Genomic DNA, 20557 nt, shown 5'->3' with positions numbered 1-20557 from the left:
ACTCAAACCTTAAATTTGACACAATACCTAACCCTAAACCTACCACTCACTCAACCCTAACCTGAACCCAATACCTAACCCTAAACCTACCACTCAAACCTTAAATTTGACACAATGCCTAACCCTAAAGCTACCACTCACTCAACCCTAACCTGAACCCAATACCTAACCCTAAACCTACCACTCACTCTAACCCTAACCTGAACCCAATACCTAACCCTCACTCTAACCCTAACCTGAACCCAATACCTAACCCTAAACCTACCACTCACTCAACCCTAACCTGAACCCAATACCTAACCCTAAACCTACCCCTCACTCTAACCCTAACCTGAACCCAATACCTAACCCTAAACCTACCCCTCACTCTAACCCTAACCTGAACCCAATACCTAACCCCAAACCTACCACTCACTCAGCCCTAACCTGAACCCAATACCTAACCCTAAACCTACCACTCACTCTAACCCTAACCTGAACCCAATACCTAACCCTCACTCTAACCCTAACCTGAACCCAATACCTAACCCTAAACCTACCACTCACTCAACCCTAACCTGAACCCAATACCTAACCCTAAACCTACCCCTCACTCTAACCCTAACCTGAACCCAATACCTAACCCCAAACCTACCACTCACTCAGCCCTAACCTGAACCCAATACCTAACCCTAAACCTACCACTCACTCAGCCCTAACCTCAACCCAATACCTAACGCTAAACCTACCACTCACTCTAACCCTAACCTTAACCCAATACCTAACCCTAAACCTGCCCCTCACTCTAACCCTAACCTGAACCCAATACCTAACCCTAAACCTGCCCCTCACTCTAACCCTAACCTGAACCCAATACCTAACCCTAAACCTACCCCTCACTCAACCCTAACCTGAACCCAATACCTAACCCTAAACCTACCACTCACTCTAACCCTAACCTGAACCCAATACCTAACCCTAAACCTACCACTCACTCTAACCCTAACCTGAACCCAATACCTAACCCTAAACCTGCCCCTCACTCTAACCCTAACCTGAACCCAATACCTAACCCTAAACCTACCACTCACTCTAACCCTAACCTTAACCCAATACCTAACCCTAAACCTGCCCCTCACTCTAACCCTAACCTGAACCCAATACCTAACCCTAAACCTACCCCTCACTCAACCCTAACCTGAACCCAATACCTAACCCTAAACCTACCACTCACTCTAACCCTAACCTGAACCCAATACCTAACCCTAAACCTGCCCCTCACTCTAACCCTAACCTGAACCCAATACCTAACCCTAAACCTACCACTCACTCTAACCCTAACCTTAACCCAATACCTAACCCTAAACCTGCCCCTCACTCTAACCCTAACCTGAACCCAATATCTAACCCTAAACCTGCCCCTCACTCTAACCCTAACCTGAACCCAATACCTAACCCTAAACCTACCCCTCACTCAACCCTAACCTGAACCCAATACCTAACCCTAAACCTACCACTCACTCTAACCCTAACCTGAACCCAATACCTAACCCTAAACCTACCACTCACTCTAACCCTAACCTGAACCCAATACCTAACCCTAAACCTGCCCCTCACTCTAACCCTAACCTGAACCCAATACCTAACCCTAAACCTACCACTCACTCTAACCTTAACCTGAACCCAATACCTAACCCCAAACCTACCACTCAAACCTTAAATTTAACACTATACCTAACCCTAAACCTAACACTCAGTCGAAGGTACAGTAACTTTAACCTGTGTATGGATTTTGAAGTTATGTGTTAAACATGGGGATGATGAGTTAACAGTAGAGCGAGAACAGTAGAGGGCTGCATAATGTACATTACAAATAAAAGACAGCCCTCACTGTCTCAGGGTGGTACTCAGTTAATTCTATACCTCCAGACCTACAACACCAAGGAGCTACATGTCATGACAGCAGAAGTGTGTCACATGATTTAATATTTATTGTGGTATTTATTTTAGGACCTGCTGATTATGGGTGCTCCTGGTAGTTCGTACTGGACTGGATCTGTGCTGGTCTACAACACCACCAGCAACATATCTGCTGCCTATGTGGACGATGAGAGTGCAGTGCTCTATGGTAGCTATCTTGGTGAGTACATTTTGCTGTCTTTCTCACTCTCTCACGACCAGTAAGAACAGTTCAGATTCAGGTTCCAGCCTAAATTTTATCTTAAAAACAGGTAAACACCACTTTCCGCTAGACGGCCTTTCGTAGTGTGCTGTTTTACGAGTCCTAACTTTAGATACTTTGTAGATGCTGAACTTCCCCTTGAATTAAATTCTAAATCTAATTCTAAATATCTGCTACACTGATTTTAATATCATCCTAAACCTCATCCTAAACCCTAACTATACCCTCAACTCAAAACTTGAACCCAACCCTAGTCCTAGCCTTCAACCTAACTCTAAGTTTAAACTCAACTCAAAACTTGAACCCAACCCTCACTTTTGTCCTAACCCTCACCATTGTCCTAGCCCTCACCTAAATTCTAACTTTATTCTCAACCTAAAACCTAAACCCAGTCCTCACCTTTGCCCTAACCCTCACTTTATTCTAAATTTAAACTCAATCTAAAACCTCACCCTAACCTTAGTCCTAGCCTTCAACCTAACTCTAAGTTTAAACTCAACTCAAAACCTAAACCCAACCCTCACCTTTGTCCTAACCCTCACTTTTGTCTTAACCCTCACTTTTGTCCTAACCCTCACCATTGTCCTAACCCTCACCTTAATCCTAACTTTATTCTCAACCTAAAACCTAAACCCAGCCCTCACCTTTGCCCTAACCCTCACCTTAACCTTAACCTAAAACCTCACCCTAACCCTAGTCCTAGCCTTCAACCTAACTCTAAGTTTAAACTCAACTCAAAACCTGAACCCAACCCTCACCTTAATCCTAACCTTTACATCAACCTAAAACCTAAACCCAGCCCTCACCTTTGTCCTAACCCTCACCTTAATCCTAACTTTAACCTCAACCGAAAACCTAAACCCAGCCCTCACCTTTGTCCTAACCCTCACCTTAATCCTAACTTTAACCTCAACCTAAAACCTAAACCCAGCCCTCACCTTTGTCCTAACCCTCACCTTAATCCTAACTTTAACCTCAACCTAAAACCTAAACCTAGCCCTCACCATTGTCCTAACCCTCACCTTAATCCTAACCTTAACATCAACCTAAAACCTAAACCCAGCCCTCACCTTTGTCCTAACCCTCACCTTAATCCTAACCTTAACATCAACCTAAAACCTAAACCCAGCCCTCACCTTTGTCCCAACCCCCACCTTAATCCTAACTTTAGTCTCAATCTAAAACCTAAACCCAGCCCTCACCTTTGCCCTAACCCTCACCTTAATTCTAAATTTAAACTCAACCCAAAACTTCACCCTAACCCTAGTCCTAGCCTTCAACCTAACTCTAACCTTAACCTCAACCGAAAACCTAAACCCAGCCCTCACCTTTGTCCTAACCACGACTTAGCCCTAGCTTTAACCTCAACTCAAAACCTCACTCTAACTCTAAGTTTAAACTCAACCCAAAACCCAAAAATGTCTAACTACAGCTAGATGTATCTGAGGACCATCTCTAACTCGTGTTAGTATGAGCTCATCTCTGTGAGGTGTGATCTAAAGTGTTAAGATCTGCTACTTTTACACTGTGGTTTGGTTGAGCTGCTCTTCGCTGCTCTTCGCTGCTCTTCGCTGCTAAGCTGTCGATACTTTATCCTTTTAGATTCTACTCTTTATTGAATTCTGGTTGTAAACAGAAGCCAGCTGACAATCAGTAATAGTTCTAGTTCTAGTGTCCTGTACATCTAGAGACTATGTTTCAGGCTGTGCAAATGACTGGATAATGAGGAAATTGCTAAAAATGTGCTGGAAATATTGGTGAGATCCTGGAGAAGTTGAGTCAGTGAGTCACTGAGATAGCTGCATGTCATTAACGTACTCCTGGTTTGGTGGCAGATGTGTTAAAAATTAGGATGTCACTTTTGCACTGTTTATGCAGATGTTTCCCACTACTGAATGAGTCATAGGAGCATTTAAAATAGCACCCATATGTGCTAAAACTTGACTTTTAAATACCCATAATTTAACTAGACTGACCATCTCCAAGAGCCGCTTGATTTTCTATCATTCAAATACTAGGGGTCCTATCTTACACCCTGTGCAAGGCGCCTTGCGATGCTCGTTGCTATCTTACTCCCCATCAGCAGTCTATTTTCACGCCTTCCGCCGGCATCGTTTAAACAGCAGCACTGCTTGTGAATATAGTCTCGAAATGAGGAGTGTCCAGGTCAGTTTATCCAGGTCAGTCAGGAGTATTGGTGTGTATCTCAGCAGCGGAAAACACAGCAGGAGCTCCACTGACTGAAAACAGTCTAGACAGACGTTCGTCAACAGTCAGATGTTCGTTGCTATCTTGGCAGTGAATTGTCAACACAGGCGCGACGCTCGTACACCCCCCCACGATTTACACCACTGAAATAGCAACCCGCCAAGGTCAGTCTGACCGCACCTGGCTCTTAAAGGGAGCGGCGAGTGCCGATTGGTTTATTACTGCACGTTATGCCAAAAAAACACACCCATGATTAATTAAGAGACTCAGGACATGACTTGTGCATTTCAAGCCGAGCAAGGCGAGATTTTCCTGTCGTTACCATAGCAAACACACACTGACACGCCCCCTAAATCAAGCTGTGCTGTGGACGGCTCACCAAAAGATCGCTAAAATAGGGCCCTAAGTGTTGGATAGAGCGTCCAGTCACCATGTAACTCATTAAATTGTATGTTGGAAGTAATGGAAAATGTCCTGAGAAAGACCTGGAAAAAATCTCCTCATGTATCTGCTTATTAATATTTGTATATTTATATTTATTCTTGACCTAATTAATTGCCATTTAATCGCCAATTACCCCACATTACCGTTCGTAGCTCCCCTAGCACTACCAATGCTCCCGACACTGGGAGGGTAAGAACTTAACACACGTCTCCTCGGATACATGCAAAGCCAGCCACCACCAGCCACTTTCCAAACTGCCACTGATGTGGCATCCCCGGCAGCTCGGACACGCTCAGAGGAAAGCGCTGGGTCCCCTGCCCAACCCCCTACCCAACCGGAAAGACCACGGCCAATTGTGCTCTCTCTGACTCTGGCTGCTGATGGCAAAGCGACATGGCTCAGGGTTCGAAATTGTGACCCCCGGACTATAGTGGTAGCGCAGTAGACTGAATTAGAGCCTAATTAATAACCATTAATAAATCCTCATTAATAAGTCCTAGTGTAAAGTGATATCAGCCCAGGATTTGCAAGAAATCAGTACATCTATATTAACCAGTTCAAGCCGTTCCTGACCGGCTAAGATCCTGCCAGGCCACTGACCGCAGTTTTTTTTTACTTAATTGCTTATTTTCCCATGTGAATTGATTTAAAATTGGTGAATTGGTTGTAGATGGACGTTCAGACCATGCAGCTGTTCATGTGCACCAGTCGTGCTCTGGATGCTGAACAGCGAGGCAGATTCAGCTTAGAAATGAAAGAAATGCTGTGATTCAGTGTGAATGTCGTAGTGATGACTGTTCATTACAGCTGACCTGCTGCCGTCTCTCTCTTGCAGGCTACTCTGTGGGCGCTGGACACTTCCTTAACCCGCACAGCACAGAGATAGTGGGAGGGGCGCCTCAGCATGGGCAGATTGGTAAAGTAAGAGTTAACAGCTTTTATTTGTTCCTCTTTACTTCAGTTCAGTTCATTAAATTCACTGGCCACTTTTTAGAAACCCATGCCTTGTATCTCCTGGTCTTGTGGGGTTTCACTAATAGTATCTTCTCACTCCACCCAGAAGGCCATGCGGTTTGCGTTGAACACTGTGGTGAATGTCTAAGACTCTTAAGAACTTTAGGTTAGGTATGATGTCCTTTCACATGGACTCATGATGTTTCTTCCCTTCCATCTGTGCAGAAAGAGGAAGCAGTTGTGCAGAGTCTGCAAAAAAATACGCTAAATTTTTACAACCGCCCGTCTCAGAATAAGCCCAGGGTCTGATGACCTTACCAAAGATCTGCTGTGAGGAGTGGAAATTGTCTGGAAGTTGAATTACCAGGAGATTTGTGATGAATATCTAGAATCAGGGGGTTCCTGAAGCTGGTGAAACGTCACACACTGTTTCTATAAACTGACTTCTTCTTTCTGCAGGCGTATATATTCCAGGTTAGAGAAAACACCCTACAGATAGTTAATGAGACCAGCGGCACTCAGGTGAGTTTGTTCACTGTGAAAACTCCATATAGTCTCAATATTGGGTGTGTGCGCATGCATGAAACCTGATACCTTGGCAATACATCAAAAATGTTTCTGTTTTTAATTTTTAGTTTTTGGAAGAAATTGTTAAAGTATTGATTTTGTTTAAAACAATTACATTTAAATGATATACAAAATAATAGTTAGAAAAGTTTTTTGTATTTTTTTCAATTTTGTATTTATTTTAAAAGTTAAATCACATACAAAATAATAACCAGATGTTATTACATAATAATACATTAAGATAATATTATAATGTTTTTATATTTGATATGCAAAATATTAACAAAAAATTTATTATTTAATTTGAATAAACATATTTATAAAAAAATATATTTTATAATAAAATAAGATGAATAAATTATACTTTTGTTTAATCAAATAAAATATATTACTTATTATTAATATAATTATTTTTTTATTAATTACTAAATAATAAATAAAGTATACAGCATCAAACATAAAAACATTTTGGTATTTTATTTTTAAAAAATGTATTAGTATATAAAATACAAATAAATGTAACTGTAATGTATATAATAAAGCATGTAAAATAAACTTTTAGTAATACATTTATATTATATATGATGTATGGTTAAATTATGAATGCTTTTTTCTAATTAATTATAATATAAGTCTTAAGAAATTATTAATAAGAAATTGTTATTGTAATTATATATATAGTTTTTATAGTTAGTTAGTTTAGTTATATATATATTGTTTGTTTGTTTTAATACTCAATAATCCATATTCACTATAAAGCCAGTGTGAGTTTCTGAAGACTGTTCAATTGCTTAATAATAAAATAAAATGAAATAAAATATGTATATTTATTTGTTTATTTGTTTGTTTGTTTTTCCTTTCCTTTCGCAGCTTGGATCATACTATGGCGCAAGTGTTTGTGCGGTTGACCTGAACGCTGATGGCCTTTCGGACCTGCTGGTGGGGGCTCCCATGTACAGCACAGTGAGAGAGGAGGGCCGCGTGCATGTTTACATCAACCAGGGCCGGGTAAGGACCAGACCAGGCTTTACTTCACTACACACACTCACACACACACACACACACACACACACACACACACACACACACACACATAGGCCAGTTCCTCTGTATAACCTCGAATCTACGAAGAGTAGAAGTTTCACCACCTGTTAACAAAACCCACAAATTCCCAGTTCTTCAAGTTCAAGAGTCCTTATTGTGGTTTTGACCATATAGAAGAACACAGCGGGGTGAAGTCCCATCCCTGTAGGGCCACAGTGCTCCACCGAGCAACATGTCCCTCCACACGACTACGTAAAGTGTACACATGCGAACATGGAGTGAAAAACAGTAAAAGACAGTGAGCACAGTAAACCCAGAGGACACTGCAGTACTGAATATGTATGGTGAGGACAAGCCGCAGATGTACACTATATGGACAAAAGTATTGGGACATTCATTGTTTCTTCTGAAATCAGGAGCATTAAAAAGAGTTGATCAGGCTTTTGTTGGAATATCTGTCTCTACTGTCCAGGGAAGAAGACTTTCTACTAGATTTTGGAGGAGCATTGCTGGGAGGATTTGATTAGAGTGTTAGGAAGGCTGAATGCAATCAGATTCTTACAAATTCTCATCTAGTAGAAAGCCTTCCTTAAACAGTAGAGACAAGAGCGTTAGTGAGGGACGCCTCAGAATGGCTTAGTGGTCTAACGCGCTGCCACTATGGCCGGGGGGTCGCGAGTTTGAATCCCGTGCCATGCTGCTTTGCCATCAGCGGCTGGAGTCCAGGAGAGCACAGTTGGTCATTCGGAGATATTGGCCTGCACAGATGCTGGTACGCTGGAGCTAGGGACCTGTACCACCTGTGTTGGGTGGCCAGCAATGCCGCATCAGTTCAAAAAAGAGGCTTCACATGTAAGTTCTTACTCTGCAAGTGTCGGGAGCAGTGCTGGTGGGTTAATTGGCAGAACCTAATTGGGAAATTTTTGCCACAGAAAATTAATAATAAAAAAAGGTTAGTTAGTGAGGTCCAAATTTTGGATGTTCACCAGCCCACTTTAGAGTTTGTAGTTCACTTCGCCTTTTAGAGTTGGGTGGAAGCTTTGACATCGCTTGCTCAATGTCAATGTCCTCTGGTTGGCAATGTCAAAGCTTCCACCCAACTCTGAAAGTGCGAAGTGAACTACAAGCTCTATCGTAACTTCTATCGCCAAGGATTTGCGTCCATATTCAGTGGAAAGTGTCTCGCTCTGTTCCACCCTTTGCATTCTGTCAACAATTAATCATCAATTAACATTCAGAAAATGAATTTTTGACAGTTAGAGTCTGCAGCAAGATTCATCTAAGAATCAAGTTTTGGACATTGTTTAGTTTATCTAGAGGGCCACAGTGTCTCCACAGATGTTGGGGGTAGAGGTGTGTTTCTGAGACCTCGTCTAATCTAGAAACCTCAGCATTAAAGACTGCAGTGATGGAGCAGCTCTGAAGATCCCCAGACTCAGTGTCAAACATTAACCAGCTGCAACCGTACCAAACTTCCTCAAACTTTCTGCTCTGTGGTTTCTTCAGACGAGCAGAGCTGTGAAATAAGCCCCCCCCCCCACAAACCCGCCTCGTTTTTTAGACCCTGACAGCAGCAGACTGTGGGCTTTCTGTTCAAGGCACTTCTTCATGGAGTCACTTCATTTTTGGCCATGGCCTTGTTGTGGGCATGGTTAATTAATGCTCCTCTTGTGTGCAGCAAGAGCACAAGGGCTAGTTTGTGTGGGTGTGTAGTCTCAGTGTGAGTATTTGGCTCTTTGTGGGGACTACAGGTTCCACTTTTCCTACAAAACTAAGGCTTTTATTAGAGAACATCCAAAACCTTCGTAACTTTCAATGGAAGTCAGTGTAGAAGGATTTTACTACAAGTCATTTGGAGCTTTTCTATTGGTTCATTCATCATAAAATTCTGATACAATATAAAGAACAACTGCCAGATTTAAACAGTCAGACGTTCGTTGCTAGCTTGGAAGTGAATTGTTAACACAGGCGTGTGCAGCCCGACGCTCGTACACCCCCCCCACCACGCTTTACACCACTGAAATAGCAACCCACCAAGGTCAGTCTGACCACACCTGGCTCTTAAAGGGAACAGCAAGAGCTGATTGGCTTATTACCCAAAAAAACACACCCATGATTAATTAAAAAGCTCAGTACATGACTTTTGTGTGTTTTGAGCCGAGCATGGCGAACTTTACACGTCGTTGCCATAGCAAACATACACCGACACGCCCCCTAAATCAAGCTGCATGGTGGGCGACTCACTTAAGATCGCTAAAATTGGGCCCTAAGTGTTGAATAGAGCGTCTAGTAACCATGTGTGTACAACCAGGTTGTACTAAGAGGTCTTTTGCACAAATGTTTCCCGCCATTACCATAGCAACTACACACTGACACGCCCTAAATCAAGCTGCGTGGTGGACAGTGGATGCCCTAATGTAAGAGGAGGAAGCTAGGATAAACCCTATGCTGGAGAAATGCCGTCTATGCCGTTTGCTTGGAGAACCTGGGTTAGGTTTCTTGAAACAGCCATACAGAAAGATGTGGAAGCTCCCCACAACGTCAGGAATACAGTACTGTGTGTGTGTGTCGTATAAAGTGAGGAAGCCCAGATACTGAGGAACTGAAGCTGTAGAGGTCTGCTGTACTCCAAGTTCAGCGGGCCACTCAGTGGGACTGAATAACTGAAACCATTAGCAGACTAATGACTAATTAGATGCAGTTACACAAGCGAGAGCTCATTTTCTCTATACATTAAATGCCGTGTATCAGTTAGTCGCACTGCACTGTGGGGAAGACGAGGCTGACGGTTGTACTTCCGTTCCCAGGCCAGCATGAAGGAGGCGGAGTTTAAGCTGGTTGGAAGTGATTCGTACGCGGCTCGTTTCGGGGAGACCATCACTGACCTCGGCGACATCGACGACGATGGCTATCCAGGTACAAAAAGCCCCTCCTCTCAATCGAGCACCCTAGAAATTCCTAGAAATTTAACTCTGTCATACACTACATGTCCAAATGTTTGTGGACGAATGCATTCAGATACTTTAAGTTGCACCCATTGCTGACACAGATGTGCAAATGCACACACTGTAGAGAAATACTGTAAGGACTCTCTGCAGCAGGTAAACATCATGAACCTATTGTCACCATGCTGCCTAATGCCAGGCGTGAGCTAGAGCACTCCAGTGCTTTTGGGATGAGCATCCTGACCTCTCTGAAGTTCTTGTTGCTGGATGCAATCAAATCCTCACAGCAATCCCCACTGCACAAGGACAGTAGAGACAACAACAGCAGGGTGGACCATGTTTAATACCCTTGATTTCAGAGATAAATATATAAATAAATAAACATATCTGTAGTTTATCCAGCTGTTGTTGCAGGAATTGTCTCTACTGTCCTTGGGCAGTGGGGATTGCTGTGAGGATTTGGTTGCATTTAGCAACAAGAGCTTTAGTGAGGTCAGAATGCTCATCCCAAAAGTATTGGATGGAGCACCACTACCATCATTCGAGAGAACACAGTTCTTCCACTGCTCCACAGCTCAATGCTGGGGGGCTTTACACCCCTCTACTAGCCCACGCCTGGCATAAGGCAGCATGGTGCCAATAGCTTCATGATGTTTATCTGCTCCAGAGAGTCCTATTCTATTGGCAGTACTTCTCTACACAGACTAGACAAGTAGTGTGTGTGTGTGCATTTGCACATCTGTGTTGGATAATCAACTCCCCAGCTCAAATATATATATATATATATATATATATATATATATATATATATATATATATATATATATACATATATACCATGTGCCTGTATGTATATATATGTGTATATTATCTATTATATTATATCTATATATATTATATCTATAATATATATATGTATATTGTCTATTATATTATCCAGGGCTAATCTGTCAATTCGATTTGTTGGTGAACTTCGTCCACCAGCTTTTCTTGAAAAACATAAATTTACATATTTTCTCTAAAAATGTCTTTCATTGAGGGTTCGGAACAACATGTCTAAGAGGGAGGGATGTGTGACACTCAGAGATGCACTGTTGTGTAGGGGAGTGGTGAAGTGAGAGTTGCATGGTTAGAGGAAACTGCCACAGTACAGCAACCACTAACCACACACACACACACACACACACACACACACACACACATACACTAGCCCATTCTCTTGTTCGCTCTTCCTTTATTCTCTATCTCTCTCATTCTCCTTCCTGTCAACTCCCTTTTACCTTTAACTGTCTCCCTCTATCTGTCTGTCTGTCTTTCTCAGCGTCTCGGTTGAGAACGACACACACACACACACGCTGGGCCCCACTGTGGCTTTAACTGAAACTGTTTTTGGTTAGGTTATCTGTCAAGTCGGTCTTTCCTCCTCGCTGTCATCAGAGCGCAGTTTTTGCTTTTGCTGAGTTTCTCCACTCCTGTCACTCTGCCCGTTTCCCGGATGCTGCTGGTGTACGGGCGATTTCTTAACACAGGGCTGTTTTTACCTTCTTAACTTCAGAAATTAAAAAATATTAATTCATAATTTTATTTAAATTATGTAAAGACAAGTTTGTTTATGTGCTTGAAATCAAAGACTTAATATAAGCTGAGCTTATATAGAATTAATATGTTGTATATTTATTAGTGCAGACATCCAGGTCACTCCAAAGGGTGCACTTACTTTTTCACAATCTGTGAAAATTTCTCTTTACTGCTCTACTGCTCTACTGTGTCATGGCCGTACTGACTTAGTGTTAGGACGTGTAGTTTGCTTTTCACAGTTTCTAATCAACCTATTAATGCCCGAGTGGCTTTTTACACACTAAGGTGTATTACTCAGTGACTGCAGGGACTACAGGGACACACCGAGGGGGCTGTTCTCTGGCAGTAGAAGCTTGTAATAACACTTTCAGCCAGCCGGCAAGCTATTTTTTAGGGGTTAAACGGATACTGATGGTGAAATTGGAAACCTGTTATTAACGTCACAACCAGGGTTGTGATGACCTGCTACAGCAATGAGACTGAGATCTGAGGTTATGGACTAATTAACACCAGCTAGTATAAGACTGACTTTAATTACAAATAGTAAATAATGTCAGCAACACACACACACACACACACACACACACTATTATAATATAATACAATACAATATAATATAGTGTAATATAATATATAGGATAATATTATATATATATATATATATATATATATATATATATATATATGTGTGTGTGAGTGTGTGTGTGTGGTTAATAGATATCTATTAGTATCTATCTAGTATCTATTATATTATCTTAAAATAATTTAGGGGCAAGGGCTGTTAATATGTGTGATAATATCTAATAAGATATAATATAAGATATAATATAATAAACAAGTGTTACCTTTTAGACGTTCTTTACATCAGAAATCCCAGGCTGTTGTGGTGATGATGGTAATATATATTATTTACAAATATGCAAAAGTTGGATTTTTCTTTAAATGTAAAATATGCTATATACTAATAATTATAAAAACACAGAGGTCTTCTTTGCCTCCTCAGCTTGTTGCACTGTGAGAATTTTGCGATTTCTTGTGCTCGCTTGTTTACATCTATCAGACACTGATTGTGTAAATGGTTGTGTTTCAGACGTGGCCATCGGAGCTCCTCAGGAGGATGACTTGCGAGGAGCTATTTATATCTACAACGGAAGGAAGAGTGGAATAGCCTCCAGTTTCTCTCAGGTACACCCGTCGCCTGCTGTGTACATCACTGCTGTAGGGTAGCAGATGTGGGGGAGGGAAGGTCAAGGCCCTTTATTTTCTTCCTCCCTTAGACCACTCCATCCTGTTACAGCGGCCCTATTGTGCTCTTTTCCCTCTGTAAATGTGTGTGTGTGTGTGTGTTGGGGGGGGGTGTGTATATGGAAGCAGTGGAAAGAACAAGTCTGGTCGAATAGCTACCATTTCCTGACATGACTGGTTCCCTCTTTTTCACCCTCCAAACAAGTCAAGAAGTCTCAAGACATCACTATAATGTACTGTTAGACACCAGAAGGGTTATAGAGATGGATTGTTTGGTGTTTTAAACTTTTCAGGAATGACATGTAGTAAATCGTACAGTGTAGTCATCTCTAGTTCACTATACAGTTTATTTATAGTAAAATACTTATACTTATTTATATAATAATAATAATAATAATAATAATAATAAAACCAGTATAAAAGAATACTTATTATTATTATTATTATTATTATTATTATTACAAAACAAAACAAACACCAATAATACTAATACTACTACTACTACTAATAATAATAATAATAACAATAATAATATAAAATTATATTTATTATAATAATAATAATTATTATTATTATTATTAGTAGTAGTAGTAATAGTAGTATTACAAAACAAAACAACAACAATAATAATAATAATAATAATAATAACAATAATAACAGTAATAATAATGATGATGATGATGCTGATGATGATAATGATAGTAATAGTAATAGATTGTTTGGTGTTTTAAACTTTTCAGGAATGACATGTAGTAAATCGTACAGTGTAGTCATCTCTAGTTCACTATACAGTTTATTTATAGTAAAATACTTATACTTATTTATATAATAATAATAATAATAATAATAATAAAACCAGTATAAAAGAATACTTATTATTATTATTATTATTATTATTATTATTACAAAACAAAACAAACACCAATAATACTAATACTACTACTACTAATAATAATAATAATAATAATAATAACAATAATAATATAAAATTATATTTATTATAATAATAATAATAATAATTATTATTATTATTATTAGTAGTAGTAGTAGTATTACAAAACAAAACAACAATAATAATAATAATAATAATAACAATAATAACAGTAATAATAATGATGATGATGATGCTGATGATGATAATGATAGTAATAGTAATAGATTGTTTGGTGTTTTAAACTTTTCAGGAATGACATGTAGTAAATCGTACAGTGTAGTCATCTCTAGTTCACTATACAGTTTATTTATAGTAAAATACTTATACTTATTTATATAATAATAATAATAATAATAAAACCAGTATAAAAGAATACTTATTATTATTATTATTATTATTATTATTATTACAAAACAAAACAAACACCAATAATAATACTAATACTACTACTACTAATAATAATAATAATAACAATAATAATAATGGTGATGATAGTAATAGTAACAATAATAATAATAATAATATAAAATTATATGTATTATTATTATTAGTAGTAGTATTAGTAGTATTATAAAACAACAACAATAATAATAATAATAATAATAATAATAATAATAATAAAACCAGTATAAAAGAATACTTATTATTATTATTATTATTATTATTATTACAAAACAAAACAAACACCAATAATAATACTAATACTACTACTACTAATAATAATAATAATAACAATAATAATAATGGTGATGATAGTAATAGTAACAATAATAATAATAATAATATAAAATTATATGTATTATTATTATTAGTAGTAGTATTAGTAGTATTATAAAACAACAACAATAATAATAATAATAATAATAACAATAATAATAATGATGATGATGATAATGATAGTAATAGTAATAATAATAATAATATAAAATTATATTTATAATAATAATAATAATTATTATTATTATTATTATTAGTAGTAGTAGTAGTAGTAGTAGTAGTAGTATTACAAAACAAAACAACAACAACAATAATAATAATAATAATAACAATAATAACAGTAATAATAATGATGATGATGATGCTGATGATGATAATGATAGTAATAGTAATAGATTGTTTGGTGTTTTAAACTTTTCAGGAATGACATGTAGTAAATCGTACAGTGTAGTCATCTCTAGTTCACTATACAGTTTATTTATAGTAAAATACTTATACTTATTTATATAATAATAATAATAATAATAATAATAATAATAATAAAACCAGTATAAAAGAATACTTATTATTATTATTATTATTATTATTATTATTATTACAAAACAAAACAAACACCAATAATAATACTAATACTACTACTACTAATAATAATAATAATAACAATAATAATAATGGTGATGATAGTAATAGTAACAATAATAATAATAATAATATAAAATTATATGTATTATTATTATTAGTAGTAGTATTAGTAGTATTATAAAACAACAACAATAATAATAACAATAATAATAACAATAATAATAATGATGATGATGATAATGATAGTAATAGTAATAATAATAATAATATAAAATTATATTTATAATAATAATAATAATAATTATTATTATTATTATTATTATTATTATTAGTAGTAGTAGTAGTAGTAGTAGTATTACAAAACAAAACAACAACAACAATAATAATAACAATAATAACAGTAATAATAATGATGATGATGATGCTGATGATGATGATAGTAATAGTAATAACAATTATAATAATATAAAATTATATTAATTATTATTATTATTATTATTATTATTATTACTATTATATTTATTTTTTATTGTTGTTTTTGTCATAAATAAGTGCACATATGGTGTATGGCATTTTTAATCCAGCTCTGTTTATGTCCAAAACATTATTTCCTCTGAAATCAGGGGTTTTAATACTGAGTTTGTTCCCCCTTGCTGCAGTAACAGCTTCTACCCCTCTGGGAAGGCTTTACACAAGATTATTGCTATGAGGAATATTTGATTGCATTCAGTCACATGAGAGCATCAGCGACTCTAGGTTCTGATGTTATACGGTTATACGGTTATGCGGTTACACGATGCATCTTTGGGATGAGTTGGTGACCTTAGGCTCATGTGTGGCATCTCCAAAGTGCCCCATTCGAGTGGTGAAAGCGTCTGCGGAGACTTCACCTAGAAATATATGTATAAATGCACTATATGTCCAAAAGTTTGTGGACACTCCTTCTAATGAAGGCCTTCAGATACTTTAGGTTGCACCGATTGCTGACATAGATGTGCAAATGCACAGACACAGCTTGTCTGGACACTGTGAAGAAGTACTACAGATAGAATCGGACTCTAAACATGAACCTATCGGCACCATGCTGCTTAATGCCAGGCGTGGGCTAGTAGAGGGGTATGAAGCCCCCCAGCATTGAGCTGTGTTCTCCAGAATGATGGATGGTGCTCCATCAAGTACTTTTGGGATAAGTTGAGAAGTTGGGGATGATGAGGTGGGGTGGTGATCATCCAACATCCTGAAGCAATCAAATCCTCACAGCAATGCTCTAGTAACAAATAAAATATTCTTCCCTGGACAGTAGAGACAGATACTCCAACAAAAGCATGGTCAACTATTTTAATACATTTGATTTGGGTGGAAATAGTGAAGGAAATAGTGAATGAACAGATGTCCCAATACTTTTGTCCATTTAGTGCAGATGTGCTCAGACCGTTGCTGTGGCTGATAGTGGGTGTCTCTGTGTTTCTGTGTTTAGAGGATCACAGGTTCCACGTTCGGCAGCAGCCTCAGTATGTTCGGCCAGTCCGTGTCCGGAGGCATCGATGTTGATGGCAACAGTTACCCAGGTAACAGCCTCGGCTCCATAGCTATGCATGGCAATAGGTTTTCCTCTATTCTGACAGAACCGATGCGAATAATGCAGAACTCTGTGTTCCCTTAGTGCGCCCTGTCTCTACATACAGTACGCCGTTAATCATCTGCCTGTCATCATTGCAGTGCAGCCGCCTCTGCTTTCAGCCGTTTATCTGAGAAGACAGGATTTCCTGTAACTTGTAAATTCTTTCAGCTTGCATGTTGCACCTGCTTCCCACACACAGCTCAGAAAGCATGAAAAGCTCATCGGTCCTTCTGTGAGGCCTTGCTTTGTAATCACACTCCAAGGTGAAAAACATGGCACAATACGAGGTGTTACGACAGTGCAGACTCTAAAAGACGCAGGATGAATGGTTTTCTCCAGTGTCCCGATGGGTTTTAACCAGTAGATGTGATGTGTGTTAGAGACGAGGTGGGATGCTGAGTGGGTTTGAGGGGCTTTGCAGCAGTGAGTGTGGATCAGAAATGGTAAGATTGTGAGGAAGTGTGTGTTAGGTGGGCTTGACTCGTGGAAATTAATTTTTTTTTAATTGTATTTGTTTTTCTATATGACAAATATGAATAATAAGCAATGGTGCTGAAATCCAGCAGATATTAGGGAGATATTTGGGAAGATCCTCATATAACATACTGTGTACATCTACACTGGGGGCCCTGAGGAGCCAGCTTCACTTCATTAGAACAGAAAACTTAAATTCCCAGAGGCTTTAAAGGTCCAGAGAACATATATACCAATATATACCAATGTTTCTACACACTTTTGTATTTCAGGTTATTTCATTTTTGCTGTTCTTCATTTTCTGATATAATATGAATCTTGGCATTGTGTCAGAATTTTTTTATGATAAACGGACCAATAAAAATGCTCCAAAATGACTTCAATCAAATCTATGTACATTAATTTCCATTGCAGGTGGAAATCCTTCTCCTGTAAAAAACAATTTACCCTTCATAAAATGTAGAATTGAGACTAAATCCACCTGCATCCAAATGACAGAGAAATGTAACGTATATCTGTAGAGTATAAGTGCAGTAAATTAATTAAATGCAGATATTTTAAGCACTCTGCTCTTCCGGAGTTCAATAAAGCTATTAATTTAGATAAATTAGATAAATATTAATATTAATATTTAATATATTCATATTAAATATATATATATGATTAATATTAGTCAAATCTAAACATCTAATGCAGATGATTGTGAAAATAGTAAGTTTTAATAGATATATTTGATAAAATTTCTATTTTTAAATAATTAATAATAAAAAAGTTTTATACATTTTTATACAAGTTTTATACATTTTCCAAAATACAGTAAGACAGTGTAGACATTTATTTATCAATTATTTGCATATCAGATTAAATCTGACTCAATTTTCTCTTTTGCAGATGTAGCGGTGGGAGCTTTCCTGTCTGAAACTGCAGTGGTTCTCCGGTGAGTCCAGCTCGAACCTGTTACTGTAACCTGGTCCAGAGAGTTTTATTAGAACTATCAGAACATGCACATCTGGGGGGGAGGGGGACTTCAGAGTGGTCCAGTGGACTAAGGTGCTTTCACTATGATCTGAGGTCATGCTGCCTGCCCTCGGCAGCCGGAGCCAGAGGGAGCACAATAGGCCTTGCTCTTTCAGGGGAGGGTTGATGGCACTTCCTCCTCCCCACATCACTCCTAGTGTGATGTTGGTCAGCACAGGCATTAGCTGTTAGCTGTTGTATATTTCCGCTGAGGGCGCTAGCTGGTGGTAGGGGGGGTTTACGTGAACAGGAACTTCCAAAATTACTTCAAAATTATTAAAAACTGGCATTGTTAGGATGTTTTAAAGAGACATGGATTAAGGCTAGTTCTGGACTAATTGCTGATGGTAATTCATTAAGACGTGACCTTCACTGCCGTGTTTGTTCTTGGGCTGTTCTTTCCAGGACTCGTCCAGTGGTGATGGTGGAGGCCTCCATGATGCTGCCGGTCAGTGTGAACCGATCAGTGGCTTTATGCACTGAGAATGGCCTTCCTGCTGTGTGTGTGGACATCCACGTGTGCTTTGTGGTCCAAGGCAAGCGCATACCTGGGCAAATAGGTGAGAAACCCTCTCCTGTCAAAAAATCCAATAAAGCCAGATGTCGTAACTAGTGTGTGACTGCTGTGAGTTTCTAGAAGATTCTCCCCAGTTAATACTGCTCTAGTATTGGGTGACCCTCGACCTGTGATGATGGTGTATGATAGAGAGTGGTGGTCATTAGTGGAGGATTATAGTGTTTGGTGGAGAAGTATGATGTTGAATGTTAAAATGTTGGTGATTGGTGATAAAGTATGGGTTTTGTTTGGAGATGGTGTTTGGTGGAGAATGGTGGTGTTTGGTGGAGAATGATGGTGTTTGGTGGAGAATAATGATGTTTGGTGGAGGATTATAGTGTTTGATGGAGAATGGTGATGTTTAGTGGAGAGTGATGATGTTTGGTGGAGAGTGATGATGTTTGGTGGAGAATGATGATGTTTGGTGGAGAATGATGGTATTTGGTGGATAATGATGATGTTTGGTAGATAATGATGCTGTTTGGTGGAGAAAGATGGTATTTGGTGGAGAATAGTGATGTTTGGTGGAGGATTATAGTGTTTGATGAAGAATGGTGATGTGTGGTGGAGAATGATAGTGTTTGGTGGAGAATGATGATGTTTGGTGGAGAATGATGGTATTTGGTGGATAATGATGATGTTTGGTAGATAATGATGCTGTTTGGTGGAGAAAGATGGTATTTGGTGGAGAATAGTGATGTTTGGTGGAGGATTATAGTGTTTGATGAAGAATGGTGATGTGTGGTGGAGAATGATGGTGTTTGGTGGAGAATGATGGTATTTGGTGGAGAATGATGGTGTTTGGTGGAGAATGATGGTATTTGGTGGAGAATGATGGTGTGTGGTGGAGAATGATGGTGTGTGGTGGAGAATGGTGATGCGTGGTGGAGAGGGGTGATGTTTGGTGGAGAATGATAGTGTTTGGTGGAGAATGATGATGTTTTGTGGAGAGTGATGGCATTTGGTGGAGGATTATAGTGTTTGATGGAGAATGGTGGTGTTTTATGGAGAACAATGATGTTTGGTGGAGAGTGATGATGTTTGGTGGAGAATTATGGTCTTTGGTGGAGAACGATGGTGTTTGGTGGAGAATGGTGATGTTTGGTGGATAGTGATGATGTTTGGTGGAGGATTATAGTGTTTGATGGAGAATGCTGATGTTTGATGGAGAGTGATGATGTTCGGTGGAGAATGCTGATGTTTGGTGGAGGATTATAGTGTTTGATGGAGAATGCTGATGTTTGATGGAGAATGCTGATGTTTGGTGGAGGATTATAGTGTTTGATGGAGAATGCTGATGTTTGTTGGTTAATGATGATGTTTTGTGGAGAGTGATGGTATTTGGTGGAGAATGCTGATGTTTGGTGGAGAGTGATGGTATTTGATGGATGATTATAGTGTTTGATGGAGGATGAAGGTGTTTGTTGGTTAATGCTGATGTTTTGTGGAGAGTGATGGTGTTTGTTGGTTAATGATGGTGTTTGGTGGAGAAATGACATCTCACGCTTTT

General features: G+C 38.5%; 1 protein-coding gene across 1 annotated transcript in view; it reads left to right on the top strand.

Annotated features, from left to right (window-relative positions):
* itga4 (integrin alpha 4) overlaps nt 1–20557 on the top strand; it is a 64185-nt gene that overhangs the window by 12075 nt on the left and 31553 nt on the right. Inside the window, exons 6-14 of the mRNA XM_072685407.1 lie at nt 1990–2119; nt 5649–5734; nt 6227–6289; nt 7205–7342; nt 10186–10294; nt 12992–13086; nt 16857–16947; nt 18366–18411; nt 18897–19051. Of these exons, the coding sequence (XP_072541508.1) occupies nt 1990–2119; nt 5649–5734; nt 6227–6289; nt 7205–7342; nt 10186–10294; nt 12992–13086; nt 16857–16947; nt 18366–18411; nt 18897–19051 (913 nt within the window). The remainder of the gene's footprint in view (nt 1–1989; nt 2120–5648; nt 5735–6226; nt 6290–7204; nt 7343–10185; nt 10295–12991; nt 13087–16856; nt 16948–18365; nt 18412–18896; nt 19052–20557) is intronic.

Source organism: Salminus brasiliensis, chromosome 8 (genome assembly GCF_030463535.1).
Source record: "Salminus brasiliensis chromosome 8, fSalBra1.hap2, whole genome shotgun sequence".
In the NCBI taxonomy this organism is placed as follows: Eukaryota; Metazoa; Chordata; class Actinopteri; order Characiformes; family Bryconidae; genus Salminus; species Salminus brasiliensis.
The sequence above is the reverse complement of the archived record's forward strand: the minus strand, read 5'-3'. Positions and strand labels throughout refer to the sequence as shown.